Source organism: Condylura cristata, unplaced genomic scaffold (genome assembly GCF_000260355.1).
Source record: "Condylura cristata isolate star-nosed mole 26May11 unplaced genomic scaffold, ConCri1.0 scaffold00049, whole genome shotgun sequence".
In the NCBI taxonomy this organism is placed as follows: domain Eukaryota; kingdom Metazoa; phylum Chordata; class Mammalia; order Eulipotyphla; family Talpidae; genus Condylura; species Condylura cristata.
In genome coordinates, this window is record NW_004567150.1 from 970940 (window position 1) to 992536 (window position 21597).

The 21597-nt window shown below is 35.6% G+C and overlaps 1 protein-coding gene across 1 annotated transcript in view; it reads left to right on the top strand.

Annotated features, from left to right (window-relative positions):
* UGGT1 (UDP-glucose glycoprotein glucosyltransferase 1) overlaps positions 1-21597 on the top strand; it is a 97532-nt gene that overhangs the window by 68688 nt on the left and 7247 nt on the right. The window contains exons 26-38 of the mRNA XM_004694888.2: positions 66-161; positions 3850-3952; positions 4847-4926; positions 5860-6049; positions 8622-8780; positions 9257-9342; positions 11497-11581; positions 12606-12694; positions 13241-13345; positions 14530-14614; positions 15784-15966; positions 16992-17152; positions 18339-18453. Of these exons, the coding sequence (XP_004694945.1) occupies positions 66-161; positions 3850-3952; positions 4847-4926; positions 5860-6049; positions 8622-8780; positions 9257-9342; positions 11497-11581; positions 12606-12694; positions 13241-13345; positions 14530-14614; positions 15784-15966; positions 16992-17152; positions 18339-18453 (1537 nt within the window). The remainder of the gene's footprint in view (positions 1-65; positions 162-3849; positions 3953-4846; positions 4927-5859; positions 6050-8621; positions 8781-9256; positions 9343-11496; positions 11582-12605; positions 12695-13240; positions 13346-14529; positions 14615-15783; positions 15967-16991; positions 17153-18338; positions 18454-21597) is intronic.

Consider the following 21597-nt stretch of genomic DNA (forward strand, 5'->3'; position numbering starts at 1 on the left):
ATTCAGCAAAAGCTGGAAAAACCTCAGTCAAAAAGATATTAAATTTTCACCAACCACTCTTGCAGGGCTAGTGACTTGGTAATGAAGGTGGATGCTCTCCTGTCAGCTCAACCGAAAGGTGATACAAGAGTTGAGTACCAGTTTTTTGAAGACAAGCACAGGTAAGGAAACAATAATGAATTTGCACATATTCTTCAATATTAAACTCTTTTGGTTACCTTGACTTCAGCTGCATTATTTTTCCATATAATATGTGTATTTAATTTCCTACAGGATGGGAAAATTTATCTGGTCTGCAGTTATCACATACATATTCATATGTAAAATTCATATACATATCTCAGTACATAAAAGTTAGTTTCCTTATTTCCAAACAGATCTGAAATAGTTCAGAGTGCACCCGTCTGTTGTAATTTCTGATATTCAGTAATAAACAGATTGTTATAACACATCTCCTTAATTACTGAAAACTTTTGTTTTCAATAAAATAAAAATAAGTTTAGTATTATGAAGAAGTTCTTGCCTTTTATATTCCACTTTCTATTTTGAAAATTTTCAAAACCTAGCAAATAGTTAAGACTATTAAAGTGACCATTTAAAATACCTTTAATCTAGATTTCACCATTTGTTAACATTATGCCACATTCCTGGGTGTGTGTGTGTATATATGTATGTTCATGTATATGTGTATGCATGCATGTGTAGTATATAATGGTTTTTATTTTCATGCAAACATACTCACAATTTTTCTTAACTGTTTGAAATATGTTGCGGACTACACGATATCCTTAATCCTTCAGGACATACCATCTCAGTACTAAGACTTTCTCGACAGTGTTATGAGCATATCGTAGAAATTTTACCTTGATACAGTGATGTTCAGTAATATACAAACCATATTCATATTTGTCCAAGGATTTAATAATGACCTTTAAATTTTTTTTTTTGTTTATTTTGATCCAATTCACACATTACAGCTGGTTGTATCTCTTTAGTTTTAGTATCCTTTAATTCAGAAGATTTATTTTTTTGAAGACATATTTATGTTTGCATACAGGAACTGGGGTACTGGCCAGAGATATGGGAGGTGTGAGGGTTCATTAGATACAGAGTGGGGAGCTGAATAGTCAGATTGACTGAAATACACTGCTGAGGGGAGCAGTGGGTGAGGCAGGAGAGGTCCACCATGCCATATGGGTCAGCTCCCTTGCTGGGGATTGAACTCTTGCTGCAGTGGCTGCAGATAGCTTCATAGTGCAGCTCTTGCACTTCTTTTAAAAAAACTTTTTGTTGGAGAGCAGTTATGATAATGAACCTGTGACAAGCCAGTTGTCGTGTGAAATGTTACATAGTTGGGATTGTTTCTTCATGAATAGACCTCAGATTAACTTGTCTCTAGGAAGAACTTTCCGTGGTTGATATTATGTGACTTTTGCCTATTCAGGCGAATATTGAGGCTTAGAATCATGAAGTAGGCCTTAGGAACAGAAGCCTGCAACCTGCTTCTTTACTATTCTATTTTGGTCTAGGATAGATTGAACTTTAAAGTGACCTGTGCTTTCTCATAGTTGATTCTTGAGGATGGCTATATTAGAGTAAAATATAAGTTCATTGTTTTGGGATCATCATTGACAACTGGAACTATTAATATTATCAGAAATTGAAAACACCTACTGCAGTACATTCATATGGTTTTATGATGGTACTTGACCCTTGGAAAGGTGTTATAGGGGGTGGGAATTACAGGCATCAGCCCCTGAGCACTTGAAAATCCTCTCATAACTTATAGTTGGCTTTCCATATCCATGGACTTTACCTGGATATCCAGGGTTGGTTTAATCTGTGAATGTGGAACTATGGATACAAAACTAATCTCTAAGTGGACCCATGCAGTTTGGATCCATTGTTGTTCAGAAGTCAGCTGCATTTCCAAAGCAATAACTTTATCACCATTTAAACTATTATGACACAGTTTTTTTAGTTATATTCTATTTTGTTGTTTTGTTCTTAACCCCTTTCAGTAAATAAGTGTTCTTGCATGTAAGAGTTGTGGTTAGCATTGGTACCAGATTAGTACCAATTGTTCAGAAGAAAGAAAAATAAACATTGATTTAAACAAATATTGTTTAGGGAAAAGTGAATGTATTTTTAAATCCTTCAGGGATACATTTTAAAATGTATCAGAAACTCCTGGTCCTGTTAAGTTTCTTAATATAACTTAAGACAAGATGCCTTATTACTGGAGAATGCAGAAATACAAATTCTCCCCAGAAATCTTAAAGTGCAAGCTGAAATCAACCACGTTTTTTTTTTACTTATTAAAAGCAGGTTAAATATGTCTCAAAAACACTGATTCAAAAATATACCTGTACCCCCATGTTTATTGCTGCTTTACTTACAGTTGTAAAGACATAGAAACAACCCAAATGCCCAAAAATGGATGACTGGATTAAAAAGCTGTGGTACATATACACCATGGAACATTACTCAGCAACCAAAAATAAATAAATAAATAAACACATGCCTTTTGCAGCAACATGGATGGAGCTGGAAAAGATCATGCTTAGTGAAATAAGCCAGAAAGAAAAGGAAAAATAACAGATAGTTTCACTCATAGCAGGAGTATAATGGACCAGGCAATAAAATAATAATAATAATGAACAGCTATGTGCCAGAGACATTTTATGGGGATGGAGTGGGGAATGGGATCAAAAACAGTGGTGGGAGGGAAATGCACTGGACTATGGTGATGGCACATGGGTGATTTGGTGATGGGAAGCCCACGGGGATTACAACTGAGATGGAAAAATGCACAAAATGATGTAAAAATAAACTATTATATTAAAAAAAAAAGCAGGTTAAATATGTCAATGTTTACAGTGATATGGTGAAGTTCATTTCTTGGCCTTGTAAATTTAATTCTTCGGGAAATGTGATTGACAGTACATATTAGCCACAAAAATATTTATATCTTATGACTTAGTAACTTCATGTCTAGGGCTTTGTCAACTCTGTAGAAATTGCAAGAAGAGGTGGAAGTATAAAGGTTGAAAAATATTAAATTTTAGCAATAAGGAATAACTTAAGTAAAGCGATGACAGATTCACTTGCACAAATAGAAGATCACTTTTAGTCAGGATATCTGATATGCAGCAGCATGGAAAAACATCTTTGTAAGACTATGGTAACGACGCCTGAGGAGCTGTGGATTCTGTGCTTACAGAATACCAATAAAAATGTAAGCTAACGATACCTCAATTAAAAAAATTAAAATCTTTGTGATAAAGTGGTGGGGAAATTAAGATAATTGATATAAAATTTGTGATATTCTCAAGGTATAGCTGATCTTTGTATAAGCATTTTAGGACTCAGAAATATGCACCAAGTGGTTGGGTAGGAATAGTGACATTCTATGAGTATTTCCTTTTTCTATCTTGCAAGTTTGCAATTGCTCTGTTCCTTTTAATTATTAAAAAAGATTACCTTCTTTCTTCTCTCATACCCTCTTGACAAGATATAAAAATTGGCATAATGCCCCATAACTGTCAAAAACTAACACCAGAAGCTTCTAGCAGTTTTTGGTTAAATTCAATGTCAAGCTGATTTTTGTTTCTCCACACAAATTTTTTGATCCATTTTGAGTGAACCTGCATTGTTGGAGGGTTTTGCTAACTATGAAGTAGACATAATCATTTAGTTGACCACTACGTAGCCTCGTTGTTCTAGATCTGAAGTTATTTTTGAAATGTCAGAAGGGCTGATTGGTTGTGTTGGACCAAAATAAAAATAAAGCAGGTTAACTTGGTTACTTATTTTCCTTTAATGTTTTCTCATTTTTGATCTCTGCAGTGCAATTAAATTGAGCCCAAAGAAAAGGGAGACATACTTTGATGTCGTGGCTGTCATTGACCCTGTCACCAGAGAAGCACAGAGACTTGCCCCATTGCTCTTGGTAGGAGCAGCTGCAGAAGCCATTCTCATCATCAATCTGCGGTTATCAAATGGCCTACCCCTCTCTGAGAGTGAAAGTGTTCTCTTCAGAGGGCCTTGGCAAATGGCATCGGCATCTTGGGCAGAGTATATAGCTTCACAAAGATTGGTTCTGAGAACAACCTTACAGCCTTAGAAAGATGATAAAAGTTTGGGTGGCTACCACATGTAATTTTTAAAACATCATCCTCACTTAGAACAAGTCTTTGAATTTAATTGACTTAAACCATATTTTGATTTATAATGGGAAAGAGCTCAAAAGGCAAACAAATTCTTTATTATTTTTGTTTTTTTAAATAACTAACATTTCTTAATGGCACTATGCCTTTTAAATATGTCTAAGATATTACAGTTTTAAGATTTAAAAGAACTCTTCCACATACAGTTGCCTCAGCATTTTTTATGGTAATGTTTTATTGAAGTATAGTCAGATATTTGTGTACATGTGAATATGGTATATCTTCATCTTACATTGTCTAAGCTGCACTGATGAACCTTTAAAGCTTTTTCTTGTATATCTTTACCTATTGCTTCACTGCATATGTGGGGAGCAGTAATGTACCATAACCGCCTTCCAATGGTTTTGACCCAGTGATGTGCACAGTTCACATTTTGTATAGTTGTGGTTGCCAGAAACTTCACCATTGCAAACTTTATGGCAGTTACTACTTTTATATCTCTTGTTGAGATACTAAGAAACAGCCTCTCAGGTCAGTGTCAGGTGATAAATTTCTGAAGAAAAATGTAATTTCTCAAATATTTTTCCCATTTTCTCAAATATTTTTCCATTTTCTCAAATATTTTTCCCATTTTCTCTGGGAAAAATTTTATGTTTTGTCTTCTGGTTTACTTTTAGGTTTTAACTCAGCTGATCAACATGAATTTAAGAATATTTATGAACTGCCAATCAAAACTTTCTGATATGCCTTTGAAAAGGTAAACTGTTTAAGAAGTCAATAATTAAAAAACTGATGCTAAAGTTGAAAGCTGATATTGAATATTAGGGATCAGATTAATTTATTTGAGGATACCATGTTTGAAAGGAGCATTCATTGAATGCTCACTTTTGCAAATTTTGGCTCTAATCAGAATTTCTGAGCACTTAGCATGGACTCAGACACCTTTAGTTGGTATTTAGCCAGACTGCTTACACTGTGTTGCTGGGTGGGGGAAGTTGGTGTCAGAATCATTTAATTCTCTAATTTAAAATATTTTGATCAATGTAGCTATTAAAAATTACCTACTAAATTAAAACATGCAATGATGCAGAAAGACATGCCTATATATGTCAGAAAAAACTTGCTAAGGCTCATTTGCATGAATCTTGAAAAGGAAGGTAGGACCAGCTGTACTGTCTGGAATGGCCATGTTTCATAAGAGCTAATAAAAAGCATTTATAGTAATAGTGTGGCACATATTTGGGCTACAGGTTATGTGCTGGTTTTATAGGTTATATTTAAAGTGAATTGAAAGTGACTAAGGGGTTCACAGCTTCACCACTGTTTTTATATAGGAGAGGTATTTAAACTTCTACATACTGTATTTTCAGGGCTGGCCTGAGAACCCACTTTAGAATTTTAAGATAAAAATGAGTTTTTCATATCAAAGGAAGGGCAGTTTCTAGGAAATGCTTGTCAGCCTCGCTACAGTTAGACATAGCAGTACTGGAAAAAATGACCTTTCTCAGGCTTGCAACCTTATTCTTCATCTATAACAAGCACAGGAAGTATAACTAGGTCAAGAGATGTTGTTTGTTTTAAGTTCTTCACCTTTGTGGCATGTGGCTGTAAACTCCTTGAGTCTTTGAATCCTGTAAATTCAAGGACTGTGATTGCACTAAAAAACTTACATTTTTCTTTTCAATTTCAGTTTTTACCGTTATGTATTAGAACCAGAAATTTCTTTCACGTCAGAACATAGCTTTGCCAAGGGTCCAATAGCAAAATTTTTGGACATGCCGCAGTCTCCTTTGTTCACTCTGAATTTGAATACCCCTGAGAGCTGGATGGTAGAGTCTGTCAGAACACCATATGATCTTGATAATATTTACTTAGAAGAGGTAAGAATATTCCTTCCAAGTGTCTAGTCATGTTTAAGATGTATTGTTAAGTGAGACTCAATGGACAAGGTGAATCACAGTTTGTGTTGGTCTCTGAGATGTCACTTTTTTTTTTTAATGTAGGTCTAATTCATGTAGCATAACCTTTGCCCTTTCAATGACTACAGTTCAGCAATTTTACTATACTCACAGAGTCGTGCCTCTGTCACCAGTCTCATGTTAGGATGCTTTCGTCACCTTTAAAAGGAGCTCTGTGCCCATTAGCAGGTGCTCCTCATGCCCCTTGGCTTTGTCAGCGACTCATCTTTCTGTCACTGTGTATTTGCCTCCTCTGACATTTCATCTTAATCGAATCACATATTTTGTGATTCACTTAACAAATTATTCTCAAGGTTATAGTGTGTACTAGTGCCTCATTCCTTTTTATTGCCAAATAATAGTCCATGGCTTGGACATAACACATTTATCCATCAGTAGATATTTGGGTTGTTGCTACTTTTTGGCTATTCTGAATAATACTGCTACGAATATTTGTGTGCAAGTTTTAATAGTCTTGGGTATATATACTTGACGATGGACTTGCTGGATTATGAAGTAATTCTTTGTTCAATCTTTGAGGAATACCAAGCTGTGTTTGAAGTGACTGCACACATTTTCCATTTCTGTCTACATGATAAAGATGTTAAACATTTTTTCATGTGCTTATTGATTGTATGTCTTCTTTGGAGAAATGTTTATTCACCATTGCCTATTAATAATTGGCTTATCATTTGTTGAATTCTGAGAGTTCTTTGTATATTCTTTTTTAAAAGGATTTTTAAAAAGATTTATTTATTTATGCATACAGAATTGGGTGCAGGCCAGAGGTTCAGGGGGTGAGAGGATTCACCAGAGACAAGAGTGGGGAGCAGAACAGGCAAATTGACTGAAATACACTGATGAGGGGAGCAGTGGGCAGGTCAGGAGAGTTCTGCCATGCCATGTGGGTCACCTTTCTGGCCGGGAATCGAACTAGTGCTGCAGTGGTTGCAGATAGCTTCATAATGCTGAGACTTAATCTTTTGTGCCACCAAAGAGGCCCTATCCATCATATTTTTAACAAATGGGAAATATGGGGCTTTACCATTGAGGAGGCAATTTTTTGTTTTGTTTTTTTTGTTTCTGGAATTGCAATTAAATTATTTTCTAGTTACTGATAACTATTTTACCTTTAGTTTTTGAAATTAAATTTTGTTGACTTTTAATATTTTGCACAGTATTGAGGAGGCAATTTTTGCTGAAGAGATTACAGATTGTCCACAAATACACAATGGAACAGTGCAAGAAAGTATAGAATCAAATGCAAAGGTTACTTCTATATCCTGTGTCTTTGCTGTTCTTAGACTTCTTCCAGTTTTTCTGCTTTCTAGTGAGAATAGAGCCTAAGACATGGTAGGCATGTAGAGATTTCTTTTTTAGCTTATATTGTCATTTCTCTCTTAGCTTTTATTGTCATTTAGTATTGCAGTAACCTATTAAGCTCTGAAGAGTGTGTTTATTAGCATTAAATGAGGTTACAAAGCCAGATGTAGCTTTGGGATACAAACTCTTAAAATTTCCTAAAGCCAATTGCCCTAAAACCTGGCATCCATATTTTTGGTAAGGAATCAGCAATAATGTCAACAGTTGTTGGAGAACATGAAAGATTGTATATAATTTTGGAGCCATTAAATACACTTTGGATGTTTCCATTTAGAACAGTGATATTTTCAGCTATATTCTGAAGGCCAAAATGAATCTGCATTTTTCTTGATCTTTTGCATTTCTTTCCTGTTTCTTCATTTAAGTTAATACTTGTAGGATTGAGTTTGTTTTTGTCCATTATTTAGCCTTTAGCTTTGTTCATATTTTTGGCAGTTTGCTTTACACGTTTTTTTCCTGATAATTGCTTTCCTACATTAGAATCTCATCCTCTCCTTTCATATTTTTAGAATAATTCTCTTAAATAACCTCCTTTTCCCCAACTCTCCTTTCAACCCTCCTTTGCACAATCAAGGAACAGAGCATTTCCCTCACTCTGAGATGTTCCTGCAGTCCCTCTGCAGGCAGCCCCACCCCATAACTCAGCTCTAAGCAATGACTGACCTGTTTTTTGTCACTATAGTTTTGTCATTTCTTGAATTTCTTATTAAGGTGATCATACAGTGTCTAGCATTGTATGTCTGTCTTTATCCATTTTGTCTAATGTACTTGATGTTCATCCCTGTTTTGCATTTATCAGTACTTTCTTTTTAAAGGAAAGAGAAAAGTACTGAAAAGGAAGAACACAGGGAAACAAATTAGGGATGGGGGGGGAAGATCTAACTAGTGGGCAAACTATAAATCAGAAACATTCAGCTGGGGAGAAGAAGGGAAAGGAATCAAAATAGGGAGGAAAAAGCACAACAGACTATGGTGATAGTTTGGTGTCTTGGTGGTGGTAATTTATGGGGATTACACCTGAGAATGAGTGGTGATGTAAAATGTATATAAATAAATACATTTTCTTTTTATTTCTGCCAAATCTTAAAGCGATATAATTTTGATATTGTAGGTGGACAGTATAGTGGCTGCTGAATATGAGCTGGAGTACCTGTTACTAGAAGGTCACTGCTATGACATCACCACAGGCCAACCCCCACGAGGACTGCAGTTTACATTAGGAACTTCAGCTAACCCTGTCATCGTGGATACCATTGTTATGGCCAATCTGGTAAATAGCTGTTCTTCAGATGATGATAGTGAGTTATGTTAATTCAGGTACTACAATTTTGACAGAACAATTAGCATTCTCAGCATGAGTGACTTAAAAATTCATGAACTCATTAGTTCATTGAATGAAACTTATATACATGTCAACTTAAAGAAAACATGCAGTACTATTCTGTGTTAACCATATTGGACCTTGAAATGCATTATTTATAAACGTATAGAGGTTTTCTGTATTTGGGGAGTTGAAACTTAATTCACATATCACATTAATTCTTTTTACCCAAGTACAGCTAGGTTTCTTGACTTGACTGTCCTGTATTTTGCTAGTATTTCTAGTGTTTAGATTTCTTTTTGATCGTTACACTGATATGTTGATGATCTTGAAATATGGATGACTGCTATTTCAGGAAAGAAAATAAGTATCTCTCAGAAGTTGATGTTTCAAAGTAAACTAAAATTTTTGTCTTCTTGGCCTAGGGCTACTTCCAGTTAAAAGCCAATCCAGGCGCTTGGATTCTCAGACTAAGGAAGGGACGTTCTGAAGATATTTACAGAATTTACAGGTAAGATTAAATGATACAGGTGCATTTTTACAGAAAATTTTGCAATGAGAATGAAAATATATTAAAACTGCCCTGGCAATTAGCCAGGTAATAGGAATTTAATTTTTATGAAATAGTGCTTTTTTGGGAAATTAAATATGGGAATTGTGAGGCTATATAATTGGACAATTGGAATAGATACTAGTAAGAAGTCAAGTTTTGTTCTCTAGTCTTTTCTTTGTGCTAACAGTCTCCTATAATTAAAACATTAGTAGTCACAGTGATTTTAGCCAAAGACAGATGAGACTGAGTCATTTCAAGAAAGGAGAAAAAAAATTAAAAATAGTCAAACTTTTGTACACAGGTTAGTACATGTTTTGACCTTGATGAGTTGAGAGATTCAGCACATATATGATTTGATCATCAAACCTTGGCACTTTCTGGACTGCGGTAGGGTGTGTTCCCAGAGCATTTTCTCAGTAACCAGGCTTTTGCTTTCAGGTTTACGACAGGTGACTATTTAAAAAAATTGCAATGCTTTTTTAAAACAGTACAGTCTAAATTCTTGTGAACATAAGGTAAATTAGTTTTAAGCTGTGTGAACAGACATCACTTCAATGTACTTAGGAAATGGTTCCCATTTGAATTTATTTAAAATGCCCTCATATGTCCTCATCTCAGCTCCATAGGATCTTAGCTAACACCCAGGTAAACCTATTTTGGATAGCTGCCTATTTCCTTCTCAGGATATTGAAGGCTTGTATTACAATAACATCTTCATTGCTTATAGTAGATTTTTTTTTAATCCCCAAATAATGTTTTCCCCAGACATGGTTTAACAGAATCTGTCATAAAAAGTTTATCTGTTGTCCTTCTCAACCCTGTCCCTTCTGTATGCCCTTTCTGGCCACTCTCCTGCCATCTAAGGTTTCCTTCCTCTTGTTGTTTCCATTGGAGATTCTAGGTCTCTGGCTGTTTCACTCTCCCCATCAGAATTTTACCATTGTCTGAAAAAACTGCTGGATGATAGTGAGTTCAGTGAATTGTTTCTGTGGCTTTCTGCAGTTAACATCTTGATAATTGGTTATCGGAAATTGCAGTTGACTGGTTATTTTTATTTATTTTTTTCCTCCTCTGCCCTGTCTGCCTACACATAGAGCTTATGATAGTTCTTCCTCCAAAATATGGGCACCATATTGAGTACAGACATAACTCTAGAGTATTATATCTCCAGACAGAAGAGTAGATAGATCCCTTTGCAAAACTCCAAGGCAGGGCCTTGTTTTGGTTCTTGTCCACTAAAAAGAAATGACATGTTTCCATGATAGTGCTGAGGAAGCCCAGGCATCCTTTTAGTGAAGTCACTGGAGACCTGTGATACCAATGGTGGTTTAATTTTTTGGAAAGGAAGAATGAAAAAATGACTTTATTCACAGCCAACATTATCACCTGTTGAAATTCCTTAGCTATATATTTTTAAAAAAGATAACCAACATCTGAGTTTAGTAAAGTTGTAGGAGATAGGGTTTGTTTACAAAATCAATTATGTTTTTATTAACTGTGGTGAAATTTGTTTAGAGAGCATTTCAGACAAGGCCCTCCCTGGTGGAACAGCATGTTAAAGCACAGCACTAAGAAGCTAAAGCTACTTTAACATGAATTCGATCCCCACCCAGAGGTGCTCACATGGCCAGCAGACCTCTCCTGACCCGCCCACGGCTCCCCTCAGCAGTGTACTTCCTCAGTCTGCCTGTTCTGCTCCCCACTCTGTCTCTGGTGGATCCTCTCGCTGCCCCTGCATCTCTGGCCTGTACCCCAGTTCTGTGCGCATAAATAAATAAATCTTAAAAAAAAAAAAAGCATTTCAGACCAGTGGTGATTTAGTATTCAGTGTCCCTCCAGCACTAGAGCCTTACTTTGTGAAAGACATTTTGAAGGAGAACTCTAGACAGAAGTTTGCACTCTGAATGGATACATATTAGACTAGAGATTAGTCAAGAGCTTTTGTGTAGTTTGAAGGCACTTTTGCAGCTTGTGAGAAAATAATTTGAAATCTGAAAAGCTTCTTTATGATGAAGATGGTGTCCAGATATGGTAGACTGGATACAGAACAGTTACTGCATTTTGAGAATTATGACTTAACTAACATCTATCTTACTTTCTTTTCTCTCGAAGCCATGATGGTACAGATTCTCCTCCTGATGCCAGTGAAGTTGTTGTTGTCCTCAACAACTTTAAGAGTAAAATTATTAAAGTGAAGGTAAGTTTCACATATTATAGTTAGTAAAGGTAGCAATAATTTGGTACTTGATAGCTATTATGAAGAAATACGTGTCTTGAAATCAGCCCCAAACTATTTGAGTATATTGAAGTGTTTAACTTCAGTAATACTATGGTAATCATTTCAGTATATATCCCCATGCCAAATCATCAGGCTGTACACCTTTAATTTATATAATGTTATTTGTTGATTATATTTTCATTAAAGCTAAGGAAAAAAAGAAATCAGCCTAAAACTTACCTCAGTTTTAGAATTTTACTGTATTATTTGTAGGAATGTTGCTTTAAATATAAAATGTCTACTGTAAATATGAGTTTGTGTTTTCTTTAGCTTGAGAAACTATCTTTCATAGTGAGTAATACGAATCTCATTTTATATAAATTGTTTTCACAGATTATTGTTTATATAGCCATAACTCATATTATTATGAATAATTTTATTCTTAGAAAATTGGGACAAAGCTATTGAAATTTTCAACAACAGTAATAAATGGTAGCCCTATTTAATTTCTTTTCACTTATTTCTTTCTTTTGATTCAGTATCTTAAGTTCAAGTCAAAGGTATTTTGGGGTCACTACATGCAGTTAAGTCTAAAGCACTCCTCACATGGTTGAGTATAAAATGATCCCACGTTCTAGAGAAGATTCAACCTATCTTTCTACTAGTGAGTCCTGGGAAAAGGCTGTGACAGGAAGTAACCCCTTCTTGACAGAGTTCATGAGCTTAGTGAATTGTGCTTCTGTTCTCATTCAGATTGTATTTCCTACACAGTTGAATTTGAAGTTTTTTGTTCACTTTTAAGCTGAAAACAATATTGCATAAGTAAAAGAGGTGCTGTCCCTTATTTTAGATTTTAATGATATAGCGATACTTTCATTGACTGGGTCTAGACTCTGGGTGGTTGTACTTGTTTGTGAAAGAATGAATTCCCTGATGTTGCAGGGAAAGTCAGTAATGGTGGTTAAACTCAGTAAGAGGAGTAAGATTCATCCCATGATTGCAGGTTCAGAAGAAGGCAGATATGGTGAATGAAGATTTGCTGAGTGATGGAACTAATGAGAATGAATCTGGATTTTGGGACTCCTTTAAATGGTAAACTGGCATCATTTATAAAATGATTATTTTTTTTTTTTTTTTTTTTTTTTTTGGTTAAGGAAAAGCTGAGTTGTAAGCTCCAGTTCCCTTCTTGTGATTGTAATAATCATAATCATATCTGGGCTTTTTAGATCCTACTCATGTGTGGTCAAATCTACTCATATTGAGTAGATGCTTATTTTTTACTCGAACTAGCCAAAAGAGGTTAATACGCCTGCATGGCCATATTATTTCTACTCTATTTCTTAAGTGGCTTTGGAGGGTGAGTCCTTTTTGGAGAGCTGATTAATAAAATTACCTGGTTTACTTTGCGTTGTACTGGTAGCATTCTTGGGAATAGCCTGTGCTCAGTTTTTTCCTGAAGCAACACAGGATCTTGTGGGCTGTATCCTTTGTGTTATCTTGGGAGCTGGTTTTGCTTTTTTGTGCCCACTTCCAAGTGCAAGGGGTTAGAAAACACCACCTTCACTACCTCTTCCCTTAAAGGTTTGTGTATCTGCATCACTGTTTCAAATGTTTTTGTCTTTACCTTCCTGATTATAGGGGCTTTTCAGGAGGACAGAAGACTGAGGATGTGAAACAAGAAAAAGATGACATCATCAATATTTTCTCTGTTGCATCTGGTCATCTCTATGAAAGATTTCTTCGGTCAGTCTTGTTGATTGTTTCAATATACTTGTATAAATGAATGTCATAATATTCTTAGTGAGGGGTAAAAGTTTTATGGGATTCTGCCCACTGTGTATTTGAAGCCCTCTGAGAACTGTGACCATGTGTGATTATATTTGTTTTGATTTGTGGCATAGCTGTAGGCAGTACGTGTAGCTCTATGTGTATTACAAGCTATAAAACTTTAATATCACTGCAGCCACATTGTAAGTAGTGGTGTTTAATAGGCTCCCAAGCATTTTTCCAATCAGAAATGGGACAGGGACATAGAGAATAGAAGTGGAACAAGACCATGGACCTCCCAGAACTCATTGGATTTTGGACCCAGGAGGGATCTTAGTTCTCACCTTAGAAGATCTGTATGTTATGGACAAACTGAAGCTCAGCAGTGAAGATACTCACCTAAGATCACTTAGTCAGTAGAGGTCACACATTGGGCTGGTAACTAGGGAAAGGTCCTTGGGAGTGCCTATGGTTGGTGATCGAGATGGGAGATGTACCTCCTCTTGAGAGGGACTTTCCTAATGGCCAGGGTTCTTTTTACTTTGAATTTTTCACTGCAAATCTAAAAGAGCAAAATACATTTTAATCATGTGGAGCCCTTAATCAAGAAATATTATCTGAAATTAGTAATATCATATATTAGTAACAGTGGAATTTAATTAAATTTCTTGACATAATATTGGTTTCTGTTTGTTTTCAAAATAGGGAACCCTGAAATGGACCCCCTTTGCTGCCCCTCACCACTCCCTGCAGAGTTCTCCAGTGTGGGCTGTGGGAGGAGTGCATTTATACAGCTGCTGTGACTGCAAGGGTTTTCTCTTTTAGAGTGACATAGTTAACCACAACTCCCATTATTCATTTGCGTCATAATTAATAGAGTTAATCAGGCAGTTTATTTAAAGATATACCATAATTAAAACATTTGTTTTTATCGATTAGGTACACGTTTTTCAAGTGAAAAATACTCCACCTTTCCCATTCTTTGATAATCTCTGAGGAAGGAGAAAGTGCAATTTGCCATTATTAAGGGTCCTGCCTGATGAATTAGTTCTGCTTTGAAGAACTTTTGGTGGTCTCATGATTAACTCTACTTTTGAATTTAACTCTAATTTTGAAAGTATTGGAGGTAGTTATTATTGTTACTTGCTTTTGTTTGACAGCATAATGATGCTCTCAGTACTGAAGAATACCAAGACTCCTGTGAAATTCTGGTTCTTGAAGAATTATTTGTCCCCCACATTTAAGGTTTGTTGTTCAGGAAAAAGAAATCTACTTTAATCTGAGTAATTATTGGATTTTTTTTATTAGTAACTCAAATGTAAATTTCTATGTTGATTATTCTTTCAGACTGGTCTTTTTGCAGGTAATAGGTGTTATAAAACCAAACACAAAATATGACCATTGTGAAGCTTTCCTATACATAGAAAGTCATTCCTATACATAGGAAAGTCTTTTTTTAGTTGCAATATTTTGATGCTGTGACTTTGTTTCCCTCAAAGTATGCACATCCTAGCTTGAGGGAAATGCTTAGTTTTACTTTATGTTTTTAAGATTTTATTTATTTATGCATACAAGTACAAGGATATAGGCCAGAGGTTTGAGGGTGAGATTCACCAGAGACAGAGTTGGGAGTAGAACAGGCAGATCAATTGAAATACACTACTGAGGGGAGCAGGAGGGGGAGACTGGAGAGGTCTGCTACACCATGTGGGTCAGTTCCTGGCTGGAGAATGAATTCTTGTGGCAGTGGCTGCCCATAGTTTCATAGTGCTGTGTTTTAATCCGTTCTACCACCAGGGAGGGCCCCATAGTTTTATTATGAACCCAGTCATATACGAAGTCCTGTTTCATCTATGCAGAACAGAGAACACACTTGGGAAGTTTTCTGCATTCTTACTGCTAGTATTTATTGTATAAATTGATATATTTGCACCTTCTTTTGTTGTTGGTCTATAAAAGTTAAAATGTACAGTAACTCCTACAAGTTCTCTCTTTCTTCTGGTCCTCTGACAGTATTTAGAGTATTTGACTTTGCCATGTTATTACCTGAGTTGGACCTAGCCTTGAGAACGGCTTAAAATTAAGCTCAAAAGTGTTTTAATGAAATTATACTTACACAAATGAATGTAAAGCTTATTTCTCTTATGCACATATAAATTAGTTATCTAAAGGACTTAAAGATTTTTGTTATTTTATGTGGTGATTAGAAATCATAAAGAAATGGGGATTTGATGAAAGTGTATATGTGTCTATTTCTGGAGTCACAAGTAAGTTGGGGTCAGATTGTATGTAGGGCCATTGTTACAGTAAATGTGTTTTACTTGTGTCAAAATTGTGATGGTTGTTGACTTACATTATTAAGTCACTTTTCTTAACCAAGTAAATTGATTGTGGTTCCCTGTGTGTAAAAATAGGAGTTCATACCTTACATGGCAAATGAATACAACTTCCAATATGAGCTTGTTCAGTACAAATGGCCCCGATGGCTTCATCAACAGACTGAAAAGCAACGTATCATCTGGGGTTACAAGATACTCTTCTTAGACGTGCTTTTTCCACTAATTGTTGACAAATTTTTGTTCGTGGATGCTGATCAGGTAAGCTCTTCAAGGCCATGTTTGAACATCTTCCTTCTTAAATGGTTTTATTTTTCCAGTTATAGACAAGTACGTGCTTATTTTGCATTATTTTGATCACGTGGAGAGCTATCATCTAGATGTGTTCATTTTTAAAATTTGCATGTGTCATACCTCCTATTTTTTGTTCTATACCATTTTTACATAGTTGTGATTATATCACAGGTTTGTATCTTGTTTAATTCCTTAAACATATAAGAAAATTGAGGTTCAACATTTAACTTATAAGAACTAAAAATTAGAAAATTGAGGTTCAACATTTCTTGCCATCATTTCCAATTATTTTCCCAAAAGCATGGGTAAGAGAGAAGCTTCAAGTAGAACTTCTTAATAATGTGGAGTTCTTCAGCAAATCTTCCTGATGTTGGGATTTGACTTAAAGGAAACATACTGAAGTTTTTGAGCATATGAGCTTGAAAAATGTATAAATACAATTCCAACAGCTTTCCCTCTTCAGCTGAGCTGGCTGAAACCTCTGGGAGTGGTATAGTATGTGCAAAAGTCAATTTAGACAAAGGCTTTATGGACCTTTTTGGGATCCACTGCCTCATCTGGCACATTTAGGTCACCCTTGTTAACCTGAAGCATGCTTTTCTGACTTTAATATCAGGAAAGTTAATTCTTTTGAGCATTTACTACATACTAGGCATCACAGTGCCTCTTGATTTATACACTAATTCATGCAATGAATGTGAGGTAGGTATTACTGTTATCTTCTTTCACAGGTGGGGCCACAGAGATATTAAGTAATGTAACTTTAATTTCTGCTCTTTTTTTGACTACTTAGAATGCTGTGTCAAGAAGTAGTCTGAGTGGCTTACATGTTAGTGAGAATATAAGGAATTCAGGCTCAAAATGGGCCTGCTGCTGGGCCCTGTGCTTTCCATGAGCTCAGCTCTCCTCCACAGTGCCTTTAGTGAGGATATATTTCAAGGAATCTGCTCTCTACATGATTTTTTAACAAAGAACTATGATCTTTAATCCAGATTGTACGAACAGATCTGAAAGAGTTAAGAGATTTCAATTTGGATGGTGCCCCGTATGGTTATACTCCTTTCTGCGATAGCCGAAGAGAAATGGATGGATACCGGTTCTGGAAATCAGGATACTGGGCCAGTCACTTAGCTGGACGAAAGTATCATATCAGGTACAGAAAAGGGAGTACTCTCATTGCTGCGCACTTCTTCAGAGTGTGTTAGCACACCACACCTACCACTAACCACGGTCCTCCACCACCGGGTATCTTACATATTTTGCTTTCCACCGTTCCTTTCCCCCACTTTTGGCTTTAATTCTAGATTTGGTATTCCCTTTTGGAAATTTTGTGTATTTAAAATTGTGCATAAGTAATACATTAATGTGGTCCAGAAATAAGAATTAAGAGACATATACAGTGAAAAAGCCATTCCTGTCTGTTTCCTGATTACTTCTACAACAAATAACTTTCTCCATTAATTTACTGTATGTCCTTCCATACCATAGTTTAATTCTTACGTAAACAACTGTTCTTTTTTACATAACATGTGAGTTATTTTCATACCAAAAATATATCATCCTATTTATAGTTTTATACATTGCTTTTGCTTTTTTGTTACTTAAGCTCTACTGTTTTATCATTATGTAGAAGGAGACTGTATTCCATTTCATATCTGCATATTATTCCCATATATGTTATTTATAGTCCTTGGCTATGGCATACAATGTTGTAGCAAATTATTTTGTATATTGCAAGCATACATGGAAGAAAAATGTCTAGAAGTAGAACTAAGTCAGAGAATGTATGCACTTGTGACTTTTCTAATGAATACTTACTTAGATTCATTATCTGTAGATATTATCTTTGGGTAAAATGTGACTTGGCAGATTTGGAGGGCAAGGGGATTTGTAGGAAGCAGCATATACTGAGAAAATGTTGGGGTATGGTAATTTCAGTGTTAAACTTTATGTTTTTGCTTTAAAGAACTATAACTCCATGAGGCTTTCCCCTCTGCAACAGTTAAGGCATCCTCAGAATATTGTTCACTGATGATTATTTATCACTTATTGTAACCTTTATTACCTAATCTGCTGACATTTGCTAGAAATCATTTTTGTCAGAGATTATTTCCTTTGGAAGAAAATGAAGAATGACAAAGTGAGCTTGTAGTGACAAGAATATATGAGTTTTGTGTTAATTTCCTTAGCCATCTTTGAAGTTGCACATACTGACCCCAGTTCCACTGTAGGGTCTCAGCTTTTCTGAGTTAAGCAAACGTATATCTAGTGATATGATCTGTTACTCATTTTGATTATTTCTTCTGTCCCATGGTGACAAATGGATCTTCTTTATCTAGTGCACTTTATGTCGTGGATTTGAAGAAATTTAGGAAAATAGCTGCTGGTGACAGACTCAGGGGACAGTACCAAGGTCTGAGTCAGGATCCTAATAGCCTTTCAAATCTGGATCAAGTAAGTAGCCATATTTTTTGTTTATACTTTTTAGTGTTGTACAATATTGTATCAGAAAATGAAATGTTATTTGCAGCTTAACCCTCTTGGATATTGTTTTGTTACTTCATAGAAAAGAATGTGTGTTGTGTATGTATATTTTATCTGTCCTCAATGGAAGACAGCAGTGAAAAATATCTTAGATCTGTTTGGGAAGGAAAGGAGGTGGAAGGAGGATGTTGGGTATTTTATACCCAAGCTAATTAAACAAATTGGTTTCATTCCCTCTAAGGCCAGTTTGTTTCTCTTCAGGAACTAACTGGCTTTGTATTCACAATATAGAGTACAGCAGTACCACAATTTCCTTTTATGTCAGAAACCACAGTGTTTTTTAAGAGATTTTGCTGGTTATTAATTATGAGCAATTTTTAGAGGTGAGATAGTTTGTTTTAGATACAATTTCACATTTTTGTTTTGTTTATACATTTTGAAAACTTTCTTGTGACATGTAGCACCCATAAAAAATTTTCAAAAATGTGCAATTATATACATATTGGTATCTATCAGTGAATTACCAGAAAGTAATTGCCGCCTCCCAGTTTAAGAAACAGAACATTACCAGCAGCCCAGAGGCTACCTTTCATCTTTGACAAAGTATTCAGCAGTCTCTCGTTGATCAACCCATTGATTTTCATTATAAAATTACTATCTAAACTTGTATCCTGAAATATTAATAGTTTTACCTGCTGTTTTCTCCCTATCTTGATGGGTTCACAAAAGATGTATGCTTACAAGTCTAACTTATTTTAGTCAACATTGTGATTGTGAGATTCACCTGTGTTATTGTGTGAGGTGGTGCTGTGTTTTATCTAGTCTACATTTGGTTTATTTTTTATTTTGTCCTCCATGGGTAATGTTACTATGAACATTTAATTGGAGAATTTCATTTACATTTATAATGTAGTTATTAAATTATAATGTAGTGAGCTAGCATTATATCTGGCATTTTTGTTTTCTGAATGTCTTGTGTTTGTCAATTCCTACCTCATTGCATTTTTTATGTTAAATAAATACTTTCTAGAATATCATTTTAATTTCCTTGTCTCCTTTACACTATATTGCTTAGTTATTGTCTTCATAATTATCATTGATAGTTTATGATAATCTAACAGTTTTAATTGATAACAATTTTAGTAGTATACAAACTGTTCCTATATATTTCCTCCCCATCTTTATGCTGTTACTGTCATACAGTTTACATGTTTATGCATTACAATGCCCATTGACTCAGATTTATGATTTTTACCCTTGTAATTTTTAAACTACAAATTTGGGATGGGGTGGTGATAGTGTCTTCAAACGAAAAATATGTAGATATATCTTTTATAGTTATTTGTGTACTTTTACTAGTATTCCTTATTTTTTCATGCAGTTCTTTTTATGTGGTTTTGTTACTTCCTCGTGTTCTTTAAGTTAGAAAGATTTCCAGTAAAGCAGTACTGTTGGCTATAAACTTTTGGAGAATGTGTATATTTTTTCATGAGTGAATAATTTCACTGTATATAAAATTCATACTTGACAGTTTCTTTTTTCAGCACTTTGGAAACTGTCAGAGTCTTGTGACTTCTTTGGTTTCTGAAGAGAAATTAGCTGTTAATCTTCAGGTTCACTTGTCTGTGACAAGTTACTGTCTCTTATAGGTTTTAAGTTTCCTTATGATGGTCTAGGTATAAACCATAAGGTTCCTTATGATGGTCTGGGTCTCTTTTGCATTTTCCTTCTTGGATTTCATTGAGCTGCTTGATAAGTAGATTAATGTATTTCATCAAATTAGGAGGTTTTCTTTATTTCTTCAGATATTATTTCTACCCTTTTTTTCTTTCCTCTTGAAACTCCTTTGATGTGCATGTTGATATGTTTGATGTTTCTCCCAGGTCTCTGAAGTTCTGTTTAATTCTCTACATTTTCATTTCTGCTTCTCAGACTGAAGACTCTTAATTGACTGTCTTCGAGTTTGCTGATTCTTTTTCCTGTGCACTGTGTTTCAGTGGCTCTAGTGAATTTTTCATTTTTGTTATTTTTCAAGTCCAGATTTCCTATTTGATTCTTCTGTATACTTTTTATCTCTTTATTAAGAGACTTTTTTTAACATATACTTTTCCTTTAGTTCTGTTTAGTTCTGTTAAACATAGTTTCTTTTGACCCTTTGAACATACTTAAAATACTTGATTAAAGTCTTTGTCATGTAGGCCCAGTATCTGGGCCTCCACAAATATAGTTTTATTGATTGCTTTGATTCCCCTTTATGTGTCATATTTGCTTTCTCCCAACCCCACCTTTTTTTATGTCTATTTTTGTTAAAAATGGAACATGTGGCCCCTCTCTGGTAGCACAGCCGGCTAGAGCACAGCAATAAGAAGCTAAAAAGCCACTTCAGCATGAGTTCGATCCCCACCTTCCCCAGAGGTGATCCACATGATGCGGCAGACCTCTCCTGCCCAGCCCACTGCTCCTCTCAGCAGTGCACTTATCAATCCACCTATGCTGCTCCCCGCTCTGTCTCTGGTGAATCCTCTCACCCACCACACCTCTCGCCTGTACCCCAGTTCTGTAAGCATAAATAAATAAATCTTTAAAAAAAATGGAACATGTCAAATAACAACTCTAGAGTTGTTGCTGAATGTTGTACTACTGGTTTGTTGTTTTTTTAAAGATTTATTTATTTATGCATACAGATCTGGGCTACAGACGAGAGGTGCAGGGGTGGTGAAAGGATTCACCAGAGACAGAGTGGGGAGCAGCAGAACAGGCAGATTGATGAAGACACTGCTGAGGGCAGCAGCGGGTAGGTCAGGAGAGGTCTTGCTGCACCATGTGGATCACCTCCCTGGCTGGAGATTGAACTTCTGCTGAAGTGATTGCGGCCAGCTTTGTGGTACTGTGTTTTAACCTGTTACACCACCAGGAAAGGCCCCTGGTTGGTTGTTCTGTAACTTCTAATTTTGTTCTGTGAAGTGTATATTTTTGTCTGTCTCATTAACTGAGTAGTCAGGTAGTGATTGAACAGAGATTACTGTAAGTGCTCAAAACCACTACAACTCCTAGTCTTTGCCAAAGGCCTCTGTGTGCATATTGGGAGACACCCTCAGTAGTCAGTCAGGCTGT